The sequence below is a fragment of the Anabrus simplex genome, chromosome 1 (genome assembly GCF_040414725.1).
Source record: "Anabrus simplex isolate iqAnaSimp1 chromosome 1, ASM4041472v1, whole genome shotgun sequence".
Classification (NCBI taxonomy): domain Eukaryota; kingdom Metazoa; phylum Arthropoda; class Insecta; order Orthoptera; family Tettigoniidae; genus Anabrus; species Anabrus simplex.
Window position 1 is genome coordinate 703,037,020 of NC_090265.1, and position 21,961 is coordinate 703,058,980.

Here is a 21,961-nt window from a genome sequence, read left to right on the forward strand (position 1 = left end):
CCGACACAGATAGGTCTTATGGCGACGATGGGACAAGGAAGGGCTAGGAGTGCGGAGGAAGCGGCCGTGGCCTTAATTAAGGTACAGCCCCAGCATTTGCCTGGTGTGAAAATGGGAAACCTCGGAAAACCATTTTCAGGGCTGCCGAGGACTTTTCCTTTTAGTGAAACTCACAACCTGTCTTAACACCGTTTATCATCATATTATTGCCTGCTGTCCATCTCGCAACATTTTCGAAGTCTTTTTGCAGTTGCTCACAATCTTGTAACTTATTTATTACTCTATACAGTATGACATCATCCGCAAAGTCCGACTAGTTGGCTGAACGGTCAGCGTACTAGCTTTCGGTTCAGAGGGTCCCGGGTTCGATTCCCGGCCGGGTCAGGGATTTTAACCTTAATTGGTTAATTCCAACGGCATGGGGGCTGGGTGTATGTGTTGTCTTCATCATCATTTCATCCTCATTACGATGCGCAGGTCGCCTACGGAAGTCAAATAGAAAGAACTGCACCTGGCGAGCCGAACCCGTCCTGGGATATCCCGGCACTAAAAGCCATACGACATTTCATTTCATCCGCAAAAAGCCTTATCTCCGATTCCAGTTGTTTACTCATTATTTAAGGTCCAGTAATATTGCCTTGAGGAATTCCCCTCTTAATGATTGCAGGATCATTATCAACATTGAAACACCAACTGCATTTTACAGTAATATGAAGGAATTATTTTCAATAAAATGTCAACTCATTATTTTTATGTACATTAATTTATTAAAATATTAATACAATGGAACATGAGAAAACATGTCAAAATGATACACTCCTCATCTTGCAGCCATTAAGAACTCATTGGTACTGTTTTACATTAAGGCTAAGCAGGGTATTTTGGAAGGCAAAGAAATGTACAATGCTATTAAATAATTATGTAGAAGACACATTGAAAAAAGAAAAATAATTGCCAATGACAAATTCGTTAGTTCCAGAAATAAATGCATGGCAGCTTGTGCTGAAATAATGAAACTGCTAGGAAGGTAACAAAGGAGCCTGTAACCATTATGCCAAATATACTGAATGATTCGTTTGAAAATACTGTAAAAAACATGTCTATAAACTGGAAAATAATCTTGACTCACGCAAGGAGAATGAAGATACATTTACAGATATGCTGAGTAAACTATAAACTACCATGAACAAGTGAAATAAAATATACATGACATGAAGTTGCACCTAAGGGATATTTTTCAAAATAGTTAAAGAACTCAGGAATTCCAGGACAGATGAGTACAATGGGCTCTCCTCAAAACCAAATGAACATGTTTGCATATTGTAGAATGCAAAGAACAGTCACAGCATGTACATGGATACTGAGGAAATACATATTTTATATTCAGAGCAAATCAGTGGGCAGCAGAATGAATGACCTGTTACCGGTACACATTCTTTGCTGACACTATAAAACTCATCTGTCCTCCTGCTTCCAACCTTACATGAAGTGGAACTTTCCACTGTCACATCATGAACACATTTGTGGACTGTTTTTGTGTCTCTGCCTTATATATTGCACAGTTTTGCTAAGTTTTCCTTTATTTACTTTTCACAACCTATCAAACACTTTGTGTTTTACCACTGACATCACAGCATTTATGCTCTTATCCATCCTACTGACTCGAAGACCTTCCATTACCACTTGTTTTAGGACTCGGTGGAAGACTTCTAAATGCATACTGGTATTAATGTGCACTTCTAATCGGTAACAATAGGCCCTCTGATCACAGCTACTAGCATATTCCTTTTCGAAGTACACACCAAACTCTCTACATGTGTCATTTTCACAAGCATGTAGGAAGTTGTTGAGCTCACTGTGGAATTCAACTACGTTTTCACACTGCAACAATGTCCTTAGGTGTTTGTTACACAATTGCTTTGAATGCCTGGCTACCATGAATTTTAGAGGAAATGTTCTTTCTCCAAGCCCTATCCATATGCATAGAAGTTTCTTCAAAGGGGCACCTGTGACTTCAACCCATGCATTAGAGAATGAAGCCTAATTATCAGTTATCAGTATCTGCACAGGAAAATCAATTGCAGATATTGATTATTTGACAACATACCAAAAAAAAAAAAAAGTCAGCACATTGCAGTCTGTTCGATTAGAGTAACAGAATGCAACAGAGAATCTCTCATTGTATTCATCTAACATCAATAATGTTGTAAGTGAGAAGTCACAAGCATTTGTCCCATGAGTACTGCCAATACAAATGATTTATTTTCCCAAACTCCACAAGCATTACTTTCTGCGCATCAGTTATAATTATTAATACAGAATCATTCTCTGTCAATCCGTATTCTGGGTTGGAAATCCCTTGTAATTTACCAAACCGGACATACTCATTACCTTGTTCTTTTAACCTATCTATCCAAATGCACACACTTTCTACATCTTTCTGACTGTTTATCACTATCTAATCTCAAATCACGAACAATATTACTCAGGTCATGTCTTTGCAGAATCTGCTTAGTATCTAAATTGTCTGTGATATTTTTCAGAACAGTGTCAAAGGGAATATTCTGAGCCAACTGGCCAGCAATCTGTTCTCTCTCTCTTCATTTGACAGCAGGATATGCCCAACTCCTCTGTGATGTCCAAAATGTACATTATTGTAAATAACATGCACACTCAATTATTTATTTTACATGAACCCTGAAATTTCATATGCCATATTCCCTTTCCTCTTCTTTTGACCAATCCACTGCAATGACAGAAATAAGTAGATCCTTCAAGGGCTGTAGTGCCATGGGGTTTGGTTTGGTTTGGTAGTTGTTGATGTCCTCTTATGTCTTGGTGGACGAGTTAGAATATATCTGGATTGAGTTTTTTTTTTCCCCTTTGATTTCCATACTTTAAATTCTTGAAAAGAATAGAAAAATTTAATTACTAGTTGTTAACATTAAGATGATGATAAACTCATTGCACAGCTCAACTTGTGTTACGGTAAGGGTCATTCTATAAAAACTCAAACTACAACAAATTAGACATTTACTTTTTTTTTTTACTAAACTTGTTTGTAGAGTACTCGTTCCTGCCTGGTGGCCATAATTGTTAAGGCATTGAAGTCTGCGCACTCTAACACCGTGGTTAGCCGGTTCAAGTCCCCTTGATCGAAAACATTTTGGCCACCAGGGTAGAGGAGGTGGTGATATACAATTTCTAATCAGTAGATTGCGTGCCAAAAGCCTGGAATAAATTCCAAACCTCTCTGCAGTGCTCATATGGAGTGAGGGCATATGACGCTGCTGATGGTGATTCGTCTGTCGGTTGGAGATGTTAAGCCTTGAGCAGCCCCCTTGGTGCTATTTGACAGGAGTAGGCTATGTGCCGGCACAGTGTTTCACCCTCTCCCTTCCTACTATCATATATCACGTCATTCATTTCATCTCATTAATTCCTCTGATGAGGCTGACGCCAGGAAGGGCATCCGGTCCGTGGTTGGCTATTCGCATACTCGGCACAAACAACATTCAACCCCGACTATCTGTAAGCCTACAACATGCTGCTCACTGCACAATGCGGGGACAACGCTCTCGAGATTTCTCGAAATTTCTCGCGAGAAATAGTGCCTGCGCTAGTCCCGAGAAATCTCGAGACCCTGTCTCAGACTGCCCATCACTAGTATACCGCCTTCCTCAACCTGCTTCCCATCCGTTTCTGGACATGCCTTATGCATTCCAGTTTTTCAACTATACAGTCAGCTCCATACGGTTGGCTTTCACACACTGCCTTGTAAGCACTGGAGTCTCCACCTCCGAGATACTTAACATACCGAACACCGTACTTTTGGACAATCTCCGAGATACTTTACATGCCGAACACCGTACTTTTGGACAGATCTCCGAGATACTTTACATGCCGAACACCATACTTTTGGACAGAACGACTAAATATTGCCTTCATTCCAGCAGCCTCCCAACTGCCACTTGAACCACTATAGTTTTACCACAGGTCTCTTCATGTTTCTTACTGTGACTATCACTCACTGATTAAAATATATAAATCTGAATTAATGAAATACAATATTAAAATATTCACGAAATAAAATTCTCAATTGTCAGACTATGTACTCACACTTAGTACTTAGCCGATTACTTACATGTACAATAGTCGACGGGTGCCAGCTACAAATAGATGTAGCGATAATAGAATGAGAGCATGACAGCATAACATATCGGTTGTGGGAAAAGGAGATTGGCGTTCGGTTTCCCCATTAAAATGCGAGGATATCTGATATAAAACAATTGTATTTGGTAATGTACAAAATATATTCTTTAAATACTGACTAACTAGCGAGACCTACTGCGATAATACAAAAGAAAATATAAAACTGACATAACTGAAAGAAACTGTAGACATTAAATTTGAAATTTTCTTGACTGGACATTTAAAAGTTATGTGATATAAATGGTGATTCCCAAAGGGAATCTGAAATATTTGTCCCGAATGAGTAAATTTATAATACCAATGTAAATGATCCGTTATTGGACATAAATTTTCCAGCTAACTGATTCCTGGTTGCCAGCGTTTCGCCCTCATGTGCTAGGTTTCTTATTTGTTAATGTGCAATCCAGCATAACTCCCAGGTACTTTGGTGTAAAGCAGTGTTCCAGTAAGTTCCCCTTCCATAGTACTTAGAGTTTCTGAGAGACCTGCGCATGCCGCAGATGGAACGCACAAATTTGAGTCTTGGCTGGATTTGGTTTGAGTTGGTTTTTCTCATAATAGGTACCTAGCTCTTCTAATGCAGCAGTTAAAGAGATCTCTGCTTCATGAAAGGTATCAGTTTGAATAGTAAGTGCAAGGTCATCAGCATAGATAAAGCTTTTAGTATTTTCTGGTAATGGCTGGTCATTAGTGTAGATGTTGAAAAGAATAGGAGCCAGTACACTGCCTTGAGGTAGTCCATTCCTTTGATTCCTCCATCTGCTTCGGCGTCCTTGGAATTCGACAAAAAAGCAACGATTTTCCAGGAGAGTAGCTATCATCTTGGTTACCTTGATGTCTGTAATCATTCTATAAAGTTTGTGTAATAATATCCTGTGATTTACTGTATCGTAGGCAGCTGAGAGGTCCACAAAAGCCACACCAGTAATCTTCTTCATTTCAAACCCGTCCTCGATGTGCTGGGTTAGATGTAAAACCTGTGCTGTGCTTGTTGCAGGTAAATTTCACCGACAACACAATAATTATATTATGTCCACACATGCTTTACAATGGCGAAAAATGAAAGTATCCTCCTAATCAATACATCATATATTCCGTCATTAGACGGAGTAAACAAGATCAGACATGTTTCGGCTCGTTTGAGCCATCTTCAGTGAAAAAAATTTAGGGGGGGGGTTGGAATAATTTACATACTATGAGTTGAAAAAATGCTAAAAAACATAATGAAAGCGCAAATGAAAAAACAAACAAAAGAGAGCCTATACGGAAACAAAATTAGCACAAATATACAATATTTACATCAATATGCAGAGCAAAAAACAACTTGTGACAAAATTCAGTGAAACAGGTGTTAATTTGAAATAATAATTGATACTAAAAACTGCGTTAACCTAAGAAACAAGGGAATGAGAAAAGAAATGATGTAGATGGAAATGAATAATAGTAGCACATGGTGAGGTTGTGGACCTCATAGTTTACAAATTATTGGTTTATAAACTATGAGGTCCACAACCTCACCATGTGCTATTATTATTCATTTCCATCTACATCATTTGTTTTCTCATTCCCTTGTTTCTTAGGTTAACGCAGTTTTTAGTATCAATTATTATTACAAAAATTAACACCTGTTTCACTGAATTTTGTCACAAGTTGTTTTTTGCTCTGCATATTGATGTAAATATTGTATATTTGTGCTAATTTTGTTTCCGTATAGGCTCTCTTTTGTTTGTTTTTTCATTTGCGCTTTCATTATGTTTTTTAGCATTTTTTCAACTCATAGTATGTAAATTATTCCAACCCCCCCTAAATTTTTTTCACTGAAGATGGCTCAAACGAGCCGAAACATGTCTGATCTTGTTTACTCCGTCTAATGACGGAATATATGATGTATTGATTAGGAGGATACTTTCATTTTTCGCCATTGTAAAGTGAAAACCGTCAATACGGAATGATTCTAATATCTTGTAATGTCCACACATGGGTGCCGTGACGTACATTGACGAGAAAAAGAATTTCCAGACCTACTGCTTCTCTACAATTTGTGAAAATGGTTGCAGTGCTGCATTGGAGAAAAGGTTGAAGCATGCGCTGGTATACTTGCCAATCATGGAGACTCGATATAAGGTTAAATAACTCTACTGCAATGAGTGTTAAAACCCTTTGTAATGTTTCTGTTCTGTTGCTATGAGTGTATATTTTAGCCCTGCTGATTACAATTGTAATTTTAATTGGTTTAACACTGCAGGTCAGTTTGAACTTTTAAATATATGTAACTCTGTTTTGCTCACATTAAGTTTTAACTGATCTTGAAGATCAGGTTGTATTTTAAGTAATGTGAAGTTAAGAGGAGAGAGATCAGAGGTAACATTTCTTCCAAGATGACTCAAATGAAAATGCATGAAATTATTTTATCATAGCACAGCGTCTCATAAACATATTCCCAAAGTTTCGTTGTAAAAAAATGTACGTAAGTACCATAAAACAATAAAAATTCACGTACGTGCATTTCTGCGCCCACCTGTCAAGTTTTATTCCCATTTCTTCCAGGTACTTTCAAGAACTATTACCTTTTTTGCACTATTATTGTAGGCAAGACTGGAGCATTGACCTAGACGGCTGTGTGTTTGTCCTCATGTGATTTCTTATTGTTGAAACTGTTTCCGTTATTGATGGGCTAGCGACGGAGTCGAGTAGAATCGAGGGCTTCAGTTTCACTAAGAAGCTGCGGAAAAGGGTAAGCAACCCCATCTTCTTCTTCAGGGCGTAAGGAAATTCTGTCATGGTGTGGTACGATTCCTCACCCGCATCCGTATAGTAGTGAACATTCCTAGCAAAAAATAAATAAAATAAATAAAAAAATGACTTACTCTTAATATCACAAAATAAAAGCCAAATATATCTAAGATAGCAACCTGTTCAATGAGTGTAAAGGCAAAAGAAAAAAGAAAACCTAAAGGGTAGAATTTAAACTTTGGTACTATTTGCTGTCAACATGTTTGACATTGTGGTAGGATTATCAGTTGGTAGGGGTGGAGATGGTTTGTAATAGTCGTATGTGAAATGACGTACCTTGCCATTGATGCTTTCACGGCCCATGCTTACAGATATGATATAGGCTTTTGGGCTTATGTCGTGTCAAGAAAATAAGGTGAAATTCTTTACGTCTCGCAGAGAACTGTGCTCTGCGCCATCAGAAGAAAGATCTCAACTGTCTATGAGAAAGGCTTCTTAAACAATGAGCTTTTGAATTTAGGTGTTATAATACAAGTGGAAATGATACGGTCATTCGTAATCAGATGGCTCCCTGGACGCGGTACAGCGCTAGCGTTTGAAGCGGAAGCTAACAGAACCATCAGAAACAGTCTAAGAGAGTCGCATAACATGTGTGCGTCACATGACTGACACAAGCCTGGAATGAAACATCTGGCGATTAGGAGTGTACAAATTTGGAAAAGACCGAGACGAAATAACAATAGTGAAGGGACAGGGAAGGAAACTACCTACGTAAATCCTTAATGGCTGGCAACAAGGTATTATTTAATTGATAGCCAGTGTCCCTGTTGAAATTGTTAGGATTTCTACGTATTTCCACAGCTTCCCGTATAATCCTGGACCTGCAGTGTCTAGTGTGGGTAAGACTTGAGCATCTTGGAATACGACAATGACCTGACGATAGAGCGTGCTCAGCTATTGCTGATTTGTCTGGCTGGTCGAGACGAATATTACGTTCATGTTCCTTGACATGGGTACCAATGGACCGGCATGTTTGGCCGAAGTATACCTTACCGCAAGTACAGGGAATTTCGTATACCCCAGGATGTAAAGTGGGGACAATTTGTCCTTGGTTTTACCCAGACTGTGAGCAATTTTAGTGGCGGTGCCAAAGACTGTTTTTATATTGTGTTTGCGGAGGACCTTGGCAATTCGATCTGTAGTGTTGTGAATGTAAGGCAAGTAGGCAGTTCCCTTCACTTCTTCCTTCTGTGCTCTCTGCTTGGTTGTTTCTCTGGTATGCAGGGCTCTATGAATCTGCAAATCGCTGTAACAATTACCCTTGAACTTGACTCAGCGTGTGTCCATGTCCACCTGGATATCTGATGGCTCACGAATTCGTCTCCCTCTAGACGAGTGTCGTGAGAATGCCTTGTTTTTGTGCTGGATAGTAGCGAGAATCTGTGTAACCGCTTGTTTCGGGACAATTTACGGTTACCATAATAATAATAATAATATAGAAATAACCAGTAATAAATAATAATAATGATAATGTGATAGGAAAATGACGCAGTGGCGGAGAACTCATATAAACCAAATACAGGGAACACTTACAGGCCTAAAAATGACAACTAAGACAGGATGTGGAAGCTGCGGGAAGCCCTCATCGAGGTCCATGGGAACGTATGACGTTATGGGGGAGAAAAGATTTACAAGAAACACCCTCTAGCTCAACTATATTAAAAATGACAAGAAAGTTTTACAAAATACAATTCCACGACACGGAAACTAGACATACTTAAGTAACTTAACATAAAATTTGATTTAACAAGAAGGTGATGCTACCTTAAAGGTATAGTTTAAAGCGAAAGTATTTAATGGATGAAAGAATTAAAAGTACGGCAATTGGAACCTAAGGTAAACTCGGACTCATCAAATCAAACTTTTAAGATGACATTAAGCGAAGAAATAATGAAACACAAAAGGAATTAAACTAAATGAAACGAAACCGGAAAACATTGAGAATAACATTGCAAAAACACTGAAATAACACTTACTTCGGAAAGGCAGGAGTTCCCGAGCGCAGCCCTCGAGCGCAAACGCTCGCGAGGGCGGTCGGATGGAAAATGACGCCGAGCACACGCATCATTTTTCGAAGCCGGCCACAAGGCCGGAAATGGCCCGATTACAATCAACCAATAAGATCAAACTTACCCTAGATTCCTGGACCTTTTTGCCAATAGGAACTCTCGTTACCATATATGGTCATTTTAACATCGTTAGCAATTGCACAAGTTCTGGAACATTACGATTACAACACTAAAATTTCATCATAGGAAACCGCGCTTGCAGCACAGGTACAGGATGCTCCAAAATAAATCACCCCACAAATCTTACATCAGATTACATAAAAACTACATTTTAAAAAAATCACTTCAAAGCACTTTTGCATGTTGCAATGTTCATACAGTTCAAAATTTCTTGCGGTTACATGAAATTCCAGTAGAGTCCAGAGTTGCAAAAAAAATTAAATCCTTCAGACAAATAAAAAAAATTAAAATTTACATTTCCAAACACACTGTAGTTTCAGTTCTCCGTCCCACCAACCGGTGACAATCTGCATGAAGATAGCATGGAGGCATGGAGGTATGTTGATGCATTTGTGGTCTGGACAGAAGGTCCTGAGAAACTTCATCCATTTGTAAACCACCTAAATCAGGAACATCCTTCAATTAAATTCACTATGGAGATAAGAGACGGATGCCTTCTTTTCTTGGATGTTCTGTTAAGAAAGAAATCAGACAGCTCCTTAGGAAGTACCATCTATCGTAAGCCAACCCACACAAATCTCTATCTTCATGCAGATTCTCACCACCATCCAGCACAAAAACAAGGCATTCGCACGACACTCGTCAAAAGGGCGAGACAAATTTGTGAGCCATCAGATATCCAGGTAGAGGTGGACACGCTCAAAGTCAAGTTCAAGGGTAATTGTTACAGCAATTTGCAGATTCATAGAGCCCTGCATCCCAGAGAAACAACCAAGCAGTGCGCACAGAAGGAAGAAGTGAAGGGAACTGCCTACTTGCCTTACATTCACAACACCACAGATCGAACTGCCAAGGTCCTCCGCAAACACAATATAAAAACAGTCTATGGCACCGCCACTAAAATTGCTCACAGTCTGGGTAAAACCAAGGTCAAATTGTCCCAACTTTTACATCCTGGGTTATACAAAATTCCCTGTACTTGGGGTAAGGTATACTTCGGCCAAACACGGCGGTCCATTGGTACCTGTATCAAGGAACATGAACGTAATATTCGTCTCAACCAGCCAGACAAATCAGCAATAGCTGAGCACGCTCTATCGTCGGGTCATGATGTCATGTTCCAAGATGCTGAAGTCTTACCCACACTAGACACTACAGGTCCAGGATTATACGGGAAGCTGTGGAAATATGTAGAAATCCTAACAATTTCAACAGGGACTCTGGCTATCAATTAAGTAATACCTGGTTGCCAGCCATTAAGGATTTACGTAGGTAGTTCCCTTCCCTGTCCCTTCACTATTGTTATTTCGCCTCGGTCTTTTCCAAATTCATATGTTCCTCATCGCCAGATGTTTCATTCCAGGCTTGTGTCAATGTCATACACCTGTCAATGTCATGTGACGTACACAAGTTATGCGACTCGCATAGACCGATTCTGATAGTTCCGTCAGCTTGCGCTTCTAACACTAACACCGTATCGCGTCCAGGGAGCCATCTGGCGACGAATGAACGTACCATTTCCACTTCTATTATAACGTCCAAATTCAAAAGCTCATTGTTTAAGAAGCCTTTCTTGTGGACAGTTGAGATTTTTCTTCTGATGACGCTGAGCACAGTTCTCTGCGAGACGTAAAGAATTTCACCTTATTTTCTTGACACGGCATAAGCCCAAAAGCCTATATCATGTCAATGATGTACCTTATTTTCATTTTTTTTTACAACCAGTAAAACACATTGTGTTGTGAAAATGTGTTAAAATGCAATATTTATAATAAAATACAAAACTCAAGAACACAAACCTCCGCTTTACCCTTACACAAAACAAACCAACAACACGCACATTTTCAACTGAGGAAAGGGCACGAAGATCGGAGCATCTGAAGAAGTACTGGGAGGACCGCAAAGCCCGAACAATCCCTTCAAAGAGACCTGAACTACGGACTGACTAAAGTGATCCTATGTGGTCATAAAAGAAGAAGAAGAAGAAAATGCTATATAAATACCAAAGAGGATCTTTTCAAATAAAACTTAATTTATGTTCTTTTTAATATTTCATCTGACAATTGTGCCCCCATTGACCTGCCCGCAAATGCTGAAGAATATTTCAGTATATACAATTTAAGTGTAACTGATAAAACACGAAAGGCAGAACAAAATGATGTTCTACGATTTCCTTCAATAGTGACACAGATTCATGAACAGGACTGAAGTAATAGTATATTTTCCTTTTATTTTTCTGATTTTGCATTAATATACATACATTTTTCTTTTGTGCATTAGCCGATATAAATTTAAAATAAATGCACAAATTCTCTTTTTGCTTCATGCATCTTTATTTCACAATTAGCTCTAAGCAAAAGTGATTTCGTTTCACATTAATATCACCAAAAAGACATTAGCCATTTATCAGAATTAATTAAAAATCTATGGTTTTCTTCAAACACTAAATTATAAATACTACAACATGCAGAATGTACAAGACACTAAATCTTTAATTTAAAAATTCTACAACTACCAGCCCCTAGCCAATGGATTCGAAGGTCCCCCAGGGAAGTGCACAATTGCCATTCACATTCAGCTTGGTCGTTGAGGAAGATTGCAAGAAAATCAATCAATAACAGGAATAAATCAGAAGTCAGGCTACCAGCAAAAGAACACAGCATGCAAAAATCAACATACCGTACACACAGAAATAATCCCTACATATTTTTAAAAGAATCTGGCATCAGAAATGAATATGGTTTTCCATGGTACCTTAAGGTCATGCCAGTTTCCTTCCCACACTTTCCTACATCATCGCCATAAGACCTATCTTTGTTGGTGAGATGTAAAGCAACTTATTTAAAAAAAAAAAATTTCCTCGTTAAGGCACCTCCTAGCTTCATATTCAGGGCTGCCGACAGTGGGGTTCGAACCCACTATCCCCCAAATGTAAGCTCACAGCTGTGCTCACCTAACTGCAAGGCCAACTCTCTGTTTAATGAGGCACACACTATGAACTTGAGAATATTAAAGGCCTATAGTAGTCCATATTGCATACCTGCCAACGTTTCAAAAGGGCTATCAGTAAAACTCACGCGCGACAAAAAATGTAACGATTTTCGACGTACCCCGGCTTTACGAAAATAACAATACTTCTGGGCTACAAAATACAATAATTCATGCTTTAAACAGAATACTTCAATGCAATGATATCTACTTACATCATAGGCCAATTATTTGTAGAGGAATATAACAATCAAGACGAAATCCATGTTGAACAGCAGCAGACGTGGTGGATATTAGTTTGGAGCTTACATAACAGGACTTCCTTGATAAATTAAGCACATATGCGATAATTGGAAAAGGCTTTACACAATAAAACCCTTTTAACATAACACAGGCAAGGAATAATATAATACACACTGCAAATCACACGCTAATTCGACCTGAAAGTCATAGTTGTGGCCTTTTTAGCTTCCTGCAAAAAGTCTTTAGAAAATGTTTTGTCATAACAGGGACCAGAAGTCATGGTCTTCAATCAAAAATAGATTCCAGAGATTCATTGGACATGGATGATCTGAACTCTGTTCTATTTTTCTTCACAAGGCTGAAATTAGGTTCACATTCTGCATTGCTATGGGGTATGGTGAGAATAGACAGCATTACCCTACAAATTCGGTTATACTTAAGAAGTCCATCGGCTACACAAATTGTTGATATTTGTGCCCAACGGGAATCGCTTGCAACATCGTAATTTGCAACCAAAGTGTCATCAACCTGAACTCATTCACCACCTCATCTGTAGTTTCATTCTCTTCCTCGCATAACATGATAGGAAACCTTCCAAGAAAAACACGAATGGAAGAAAACCGTGCATCTTTAATTTTGTCTAACCTAGCAACTTGAGCATGCTTTAACACATCATCTTTGAGTGGAAACTTGTTGATGATGTAGTCTCAGACAGTGCAAAAGTAGTTTCTCACTGATGAAAAGAAAAGGGATGTATCTGTATCCTGGAGATCATTCGCAATGTTGGAAGTCTGAATGCCAATAACTAACTTATCACTTAAATCGTTGCGTCGACCATGTGCAATATTAGTATCACACCCACATACCGTGCAAAAGGCAAATTTTTCTACCTTTCTTCATTTCAGTATGCACGTAAAATCAACAGAATATTATTCTTTAAAGGTCTGGAAGTACCGTTTCTTGCTGGATTTATTCACGATAATCTACAATAGGAATATAGCGTATTAATATGTCTGAGAACAAAATGAAACATCGAAAGGAACTTGGACCACTGAACGTCACATAAAATTATAACAAAGACTCAAGGCAGTCAAACACTTCATTAAACATGTCAAAGCACACAAAGTCTTAAACAATTAAATGAACACGACACCAACCACGCGAACAAGGAATATGCATATGGTAAAAAACGTACACACACACAGAACTAATATTATTATTATTTATAACTTAATGGGCTTCCCTAACAGCGGTATACCCAGTCACTGGAACGAATGTAATTATAGTAGACCAACGAATATAGAAAACTAAAGCACGAAGTTATAACACAAAAACTCGAACACTTCTGTCGACACCTACGATTCACACGGGAGAACTGTTATGCCGGGCCCTGGCTTTAAATTCAGTTCCAATAACCGCAATAACGACACAAACATCGAAACATGACAGGGTTAAAAATACCAATCACATCAAAGAATGCGTTATCGACTATACTATCGTGGACTTGCCTTCAACCAAGACAGAGCGTGCTTTGACCCACGCAAATAATCAATTGTACAGAAGTGGAGCGATTATCGAATGTTGTTTCAAATGTTCGTCCGTAAAGTCGTAAAATGACACCGTCCATCCGTAAAACCGTAAAATGCTGCAATTTCCGTGAATTTTATGGATAAACCATAAAAGTTGGCAGGTATGATACTGTCTATCAGTGACAAACGCACTAAATCTAATTAGTCATAATTAAGGTATAGGATTTTGATAAATACTTTTTGAATCATGTTTTCTCAAAATATGTACGAATAATATGTATTAAAGGGGTGATCAAAAAACTTCCGTCCGACGGCTGTACAGTCTTAAATCAGGATGCCAATCAGGCAAAATAGCCGTGAGCATTGAGGCAGTCATCCCATCAACGCACCAGGCTGAAGATCGCTGTTTGGTAAAACACCATGTGCTGTTGCATGAAGATGTCCGTAACCGCCAACTGCACATCCTTGTCAACCTTTTAAGGCATTTTTGAAGGGACAAAAGGCATGATAATCGCATGGGGAGCGATCAGGACTATAGGGCGGGTGCTCGAGTGACTCTGCTTGAGTTGGTGTACCTTCTGCGTGACAACCATAGCCGTATGGGATGAGCGTTATCATGAAACAGCAGGACCCCTTGGCGCAGTTTTCCTAGAAGTTTCGCCTTAATTGCCTGATGTAAATTCTTCAGTGTTGCGCAGTACTGTTCCTCAGTGACGCAGACACTAGGTTCCTTGAAATCAATCAGCAATGGGCCCCAGTAATCAAAGAACCTTTCATGCCAACGGTTGGCTCTTTAACTTCTTGGGACGAGGGAACGATGCAGGACACCACCTTTCATCACCTGCAACAATGTGCTCCAGGAACATGTTGTCTTTCATATTGAAACACATCAGGTGTTGCTGGCAAACAGCCATCCAGTGTGCTTTCTGTTCAGCATTCATCACCCAGGGTATCCATTGGCTGCAGACCTTACATAGCGTAACTCCTGCCAGAAAGTGTGTTGCACGCTTCCAAAGCTGGTGTCGATATCCATTGCTAGCGCATAAATGGTTATGCACCAGTCCGCCCTGATCGCCTCATCCACTGCAAGCTTGTTGTCCGTTATGGACAAGACTGGCCTCCTAGATCAACCAGCGCCTTGTGTCGAAACGCAACCAGCACGGAACTTGGTGCACCACTCCACAACGGTGGTTTTCGACAGACGGCCCCATGGCTAAATGCGGAAGGGATTAGTGGGTGGCAGCTGCGTTGTGCCGAGGTACATGCGATAAATGCGGCCCTGTAAACTAGGGCGACGTTATTGCCAAATGCGTCCAAACAGGACCAACGTGCTGTTATTCTGTTCTTGGCTGCCGAAGGACAAACGCTGATGGACATCCATTGGAGAATGAAGTCGTTGCACATCAGCTGCAGCAACACCCTCAAATTATTACGCCTTATAGTACTGACAAGGCAGATCATATCATCTCCTGTTTTATCAGTGTAGTGAGATTGTCACCGAGGAACACAATGACGAGGTTTTATTGTACACACCAATTTTTATTTATTTACCACATCCTGTTGTTCTTAATATACATTACTCTTCGCGAAGAATCCTTTGCAACAAAGCAAGGAGGAATACTAAATTCTGATCTTCCATGATATTATCATAGAAATGTTAACAGTCCTAATAATTCAATGTATTATCTGTCACAAAGCTGGCATCTGACTGACAAGCAATTTAAAGGAGTTACTTTGCTGAGTGGAACAGGCAGGTAGCGAGGTAACTATCTTGCGATCCTTTCGGATCATACATATTCTGATAGCCACTGATATTTGACACACTGGTTCATCATGGTATTTGAGCTATCTGATCGAGGCTAGAATGTGCTGTTAAAAATGGGAAATTGACACATTAAATAGAACAAAGAAGGCACCTCAATGGTTAGTGTTTCGTTCCCTTACAACTAAAATCAGATATGCTTCCTGTGGAACAAATGAAGGAAAGAAATATACTCACTCAAAGTCAGCTAACAGGACAAGTTTGGTTTTGTCGTTGAAAAAAACGCCAACACTCTTGTCTGACAACTGATAGCCAAAGCCAATTTTGCACGAGTAGTCCATCACCTTCGTGATCCATACAACAGGCTGAGCTGCAGGATCAGTGGCTTCATCTAGACACCAAACAAGTAAACTAGATTAGAAACTGGCAGAAGTTAGCAAAACATATCTATAACAAATACTAGCCCCAAGCAAAACTTCCCTATCAACTGAATCGGTCAGTGGAGAAATGAACAGTCATTTTTAATAAGTTTCCACGGGAGAGATTAAAAAAAAAACACCTGATTTGTGAATAAAATACTGCACTGAATAAATTAAACTTTTTACCATCTAATATGCATCCTATTGCATATACCAATATAGTTAGTGAGGGATTCGAAAATTAAGAAAAAAACACACAGTATTACCCGTTTTACATTTTTCAAGACCCAAGGAATATCTGTGTAAACTGAGGGGATTTGGGGGTGGGTATGTGTAAATCATAGGAAACAACTTGCGTATGTAAAAACTTGCTGGAAAAGGACGTAAACGTTACACAAATGTTTATTAATTTATAGGGTACTTTAATCTTAAGCCTTACCTCAAAGGCCAGCGTAAATTAAATGCTGACACCAGACTGCCTTCGTAATTCTTCTCATCCATCGACCACAAGAAGGGTACCAGTGGGTAGTTAATATATTGTGCATTATTACTTTAACATGGTTCTCTTTCTTAGAGTGACTATAGAATTGTCTAACATGCAATACATTTTCATTCTCTGTTAATATATCTATATAAATAAAGTAATTTCATTCGTTTTGCCAATTTTTCAGATATTTATCCGTTTTAAATCAACTCAAGACCGAATCGGTGGTTTTTATTTTTCATGTGTCTGTCCGTTTGTTCCACCACCACGGCGAAACGGCTGGATAGATCTCAACCAAACTTCATATTTAGAGTATACTCATCCCGAGGAAGGTTTCAATAAACATACCATTATAAAATCTTTGAATAGACAGGGGAGGGGGCTAATAGGAAAACCAGAATGATTTTACTCCGTGGACCGTATGTGAAATGTCTTTTCATTATAAACAACTTTCGTTATGGTCATAATTTACCTTACTCTTCAAATGACGGAGAAATTATTTTCTGTGGATATCATACTCTGCATTGAGTGACCGACAGAGACTACGAACCTACAGGTTACCATGGCAAAGTCTCCGACTGCTTGCCAACAGGGAAGTAACATATTGCCATTTTCCTCATCATTCCTTTCAATTCGTGATTGTTCCTTGGGTAGAAAGCAAGAGAGGCGTAAATCGGCCATGCTGAGGGCTATTGGCGGAACATCGTAGGAAGTTATGACCGTCCTCCAATAGCTTAAGTAATAACACCATTAGTCAGCTTCTTATCTGTTTACTTAAGAATTCCTGCGCCTAAATTTCTCTTCTGCTACCACCTTCTTATATTCATAACTCACACCAGCATAATTTATTGAGGGGCATTTGATTTTCCAATACATTCACTTGGTATTTACTTATTTGTCGTCATTGGGCTGTCCTCAGTTATAATCCATTTTCTATTAATTTCAACTTTCTTAACTGTATTATTTTCTTCCTTAATTACTCAGAGATAATCCTGAAAGCTGGACACACTTTTCATTGAGGAAATATTCTAAGGTATGCAAATGTATAACTTTTGGCCTGGAAAATATCGAAATATGGATGCAATATCAACGATGGTGCAGACCTTGGTTCGGGATAATTGGTGGCTAATCGGCAAGTCGAATCACAAATCAGAAAGCACAATCGCCTTTCATTTTGGAGAGATCTACAACTTCGGTCCTATGACTTTTTGTCGTATTTTTATCCCTCATACGTTAAATAGAGCTGTATTTCTCGATTTCAAGTTAATTATGTACTTTTACACGTATATGTTATTATCGGGCACACTTATAGGAAAGATAGAATCATGACATTCGGCATGCACATTGAAATGACCAGTGGCCATGTGATGGCCAAATTGTATGATTCTAGCTGTCACATGAGACATGAGTATCAAAAATAAAAAGTAGTATGTTTAAACTGTACAAAATTTCACCCCATTCAATGACTAGCTCAATCTAACCCATAAATATAAGAGATACAAGATGATGTCATAGGTCTAACCATGTAGAACACAAAGCGGAGTGAAGTCCGTTTGTAGATATGTCTAAGAGTTTCAAAGCAGTAACTCTCGAAATAAAGGTCTGCGCTTTTAGAGTGTGTCTGTACACCGACTGTTTTGGAGAAATTTCCGTACAGATATCCGTTTCAGGTGTAATAATGCACATGTGCATATTTTTAGCTTTGGTATCTGTCTAACTTTGAAACTACTGGATATATTTCCACCAAACTTGATATTTAGAATCCACCTGTCCTTGGGTAAGTTTTAGGGCAAGTATTGTTTTTAAACCCCTGAACTGACTGGGGGTTTATACAAAAACGAAACAGTGATTTTTGCATTCCCACAAAATATACACAACCAAAGCTAATGGAAATCTACCTGCCTTAATGGAAATTAATTTCTAAACCTTTTTTCACATGTGCATCATTTTGATAGGAGGATTAATAAGGGAGATATCATTAACGGAAAGTTTTTCGGTACACGTTCCACCGGACTTAAGAGCAGGTGCGTGAAAGCGTATTTCTTACAACTTGAAAACTACTGAAGATATTTGAACCAAACTTTATATTTAGCATCCACCTGTCCCAAGGTAGGATTTAAAGGTCAATGACATTTCATGTTCCATGAATGGACTGGCGGTTTATAGGGAACCGAAATGGTGTTTTTACTCTTCCACAATATATACAGTACAAGACCAACCTGACTGGAAATCGACCAAACTTGATGGAAATCCATTTCTAAAATATATTTTTTCATGTGCATTTTTTCGACAGGAGGATTAATAAGGGAGATATCATGAACGGTCGGTTTTGCAGGGTAAGTCCAGCGGACATAGCCCAAAATTGTTGTACCTGGAGCAGATTCCTTATCTATATAAAGATAATCTTAACGACTGTGTGCCTGTACATTGACTATTTTGGTGAAATTTTTGTACAGCTACCCGTTTAGGGGATAATAATGACCTTCGGCATATTTTTCTGTTTTAGTTTCCTGAAAGTCCTTATTTTTACCCTCCTCACCCAAAATCCAGATTGCGGCATAATCTGCCAGACGAACAAGAAAATTGAAATTTGGTGAAATTATACGTTTTAGCCTGTAATGGACTGAAAAATTCCAAGATCTTTAAATTTTTCACTTTTTATCCCCGAAGAATATCGAAATATGGAGGCAAACAATTAATGATGGTGCAGACCGGGAGGCAAACAATTAATGATGGTGCAGACCTTCGGGAAGTCTTATCATATAACGAATGGCACAATCTCTGTTCAATTTGGAGTGATCTACAACCTTGGTCTTATGAGTTTCTGTCGTACCTGTATCCCTTTTACGTTCGATTTTTCTCTATTTCTCGATGTTAAGTAAATTTGGGCTTTTCACATGCATAATTCATACTTTCAATCACTTATAGGAAAGATAGAATCATCAAACTCTACACGAAAATTGGCCCACCCAGTAGCCATATATGAGCCAAATGGTATGTATGTAGGTGTCACATAATTATCCGAAAAGCAAAGCAGTGTGACAAAATCTTACACAAATTTTACCCTATTCAACATTTCTAACTCAGTCTGACCATGAATAGATGAGATATCATAGGACCAGCCATTTAGGCTGCTAAATCCAGCGTCTTATGGTACAATCCTTTGTCGATATGACATACCGTTTAGCAGCAGTTAATCTGTAAATGAAGGTCTGCAATATTGTAAACAAGCATATAGTTTCGTATATCAATCTATATATATATTCACTGATATCGATTTGTAGCGATCGAGAAAGGGTGTGTCTGCTATTGTAATCAGTACTCCCCACACCGACTGACTGGCAGTAGGAATAGGGTCCTTCACCAACTCCTGTGTAACTGACATTAGTAAGGAAGGCCTACCATTGTAATGAATAATTCACTTCTCGATTTGACTTGCAGAAGGCATGGAAGCATGCAGTTTTGTTTAAAACTCTGCTACCCCATTGTGTTTCGCTGTAGGGAGGGGTGCCCGCCATTATAAACAATTGTACCCATCTAAAATGTGACGTGGCATTAGGCATAGTGACCTGCTATTTTGATGGAAACTTACCGAATTGGTGTGACTGGCAGTAAGCTAGCTGGCAGTAGGGAAAGAGGCTTGTCATTATGATAACTGCATAACTCAATTTCGACTGGTAGTAGGAAAGTTGTCTGCCTTTATAATAAAAACTCCTCAACTGTAATCTGCCTGGAAGTAGGATAAGGGCCTGCCATTGTAACGAAAACTCCCCAAATTGATTATGACCGCGCAGTAGGCAACGGGGCCTGCAATTATAATGTAAACTTCGCAACTCAATTGTGAATGGCAGTAGGCAAGTGAGCCTGCTGTTATCACAAATCCGTAACAAACACTTTACATTGGAAACAACGTATGGGGACCTGCCAATGCTGTTTCTCGGATAACGTTAAGAGACATAATCATATTCACTGCATGTACAGTATTTACTTTGATATTCGAATACAATGTAGAATACCGTAGCGAAACACGGGTACATTTGCTAGTTTAAAAAGTAAATCTGATGGGTCATGCGGAAGTTTGTGTAGCAGGCAACCTACACATCAGAGTTGTCATGCAGTTTGCGTAGCTTCTGCTGACATTCGTACTCGGCTAGTTTCGCCCAAGTATTGTCGTAAAGTGTGCACCGTCCGGTTTGGTTATCATGCCATCCATGGCAGTATTAAGTCAGCAGTGGAAATGATTTGAAATTTATTTTATTGTATTAAAAAATTATTTGGTTTGCCTTTGTATCAGATTTTATTCTGTTTGGACTGACATTTTGGACTTAGGAAGAATTGTTTCGATCTCATACACCTGGAAGACCAAGAACCCACTGGATGGACATCGTAAAGATGGACATTGAAGATAGGGGAGGGACACCGGAGGACATCATTAACAGAACGTATCTCAACAGGACAGAATGGAACGGGCTCGCCAAAAGTACCCGGAAAACTGGAACTGTAAAATAATGATGATGAAACCTGAAATTATTCAGAACCTTTTAAATTGACTGTTTTAAGAACCGTTATTTGTAGCAGAAATTATAATTTAATCTGTAGATTTCAAAAGTTTTTTTTGGTCAAATTATTTCGTAACACACTGTACTATAATCCGCAGCTCATGAACTGTGTTTCCTGTTGCTTAACACCAAGTCAGCAAGAAAGAAGCGACTTTTGATTGGAGAAAATAAAAGTAAATGCAAAAGTTGAATGTGAAATTCGAAGGTGAATTCTGCAGAGGTGCCAACCTTTGAAGTGGGTTATCAGTAATCCCGTTTTTAACCCCCCCGACAAAACTTTTACGAGTAAAATACAAAGCAATCATTCAAGAAAAGTCGAAGAAAACAACAGTAGTGACTGATAGCACAGTGACTTCCTTTTGAGTAGTCAGTGATTTATATACTTGTTTCTATAAAATTTTGTATATTTGGTTGTTCTGAGATTTAATAACAAGGATACATTATAAGAGTTCACTTTAAAAACCCTTATCACGAAATCAGATTTATCCCATACTATAAGATTTCACAAGAAACATACATCAGTATGGTAATTTACTTCTCAAAATACCTACCAAAATAGTGTCATTAACACTAAAAGCAAGAGGTTTTTTTTTCACCAAACATAAGGCCCTTAATAATCAGCAAGAACATGATGCTGTTCCTGATATAAAATAAGTTAGTGAACAAACTATGAAGCTATCAGAAAATCAACAAAAATACCCTGACCATTGCCCAGGTTTATCCTCCACGGGCTGAGTAATCAAGAAGAGAAAGACGACTGTCTTCAAGAATTAGAGGACCATT

The 21,961-nt window shown here is 38.8% G+C and overlaps 2 protein-coding genes across 3 annotated transcripts in view; both read right to left on the reverse strand.

Moving 5' to 3' along the window:
* Nucleotides 1-21,961, reverse strand: part of LOC136857363 (serine/threonine-protein kinase PLK1-like) — a 692,893-nt gene that overhangs the window by 232,308 nt on the left and 438,624 nt on the right. The gene's annotated exons all lie outside the window — the stretch shown is intronic.
* Nucleotides 6,047-21,961, reverse strand: part of LOC137496963 (serine/threonine-protein kinase PLK1-like) — a 46,816-nt gene continuing 30,901 nt past the window's right edge. For both annotated transcript variants that reach the window (XM_068225157.1, XM_068225156.1), the window contains 2 exons: nt 15,954-16,107; nt 6,047-7,039 (listed from right to left, as the gene is read on the reverse strand). In XM_068225157.1, coding sequence (XP_068081258.1) covers nt 6,793-7,039; nt 15,954-16,107 — 401 coding nt within the window. In that variant the 3' untranslated portion in view covers nt 6,047-6,792. The remainder of the gene's footprint in view (nt 7,040-15,953; nt 16,108-21,961) is intronic.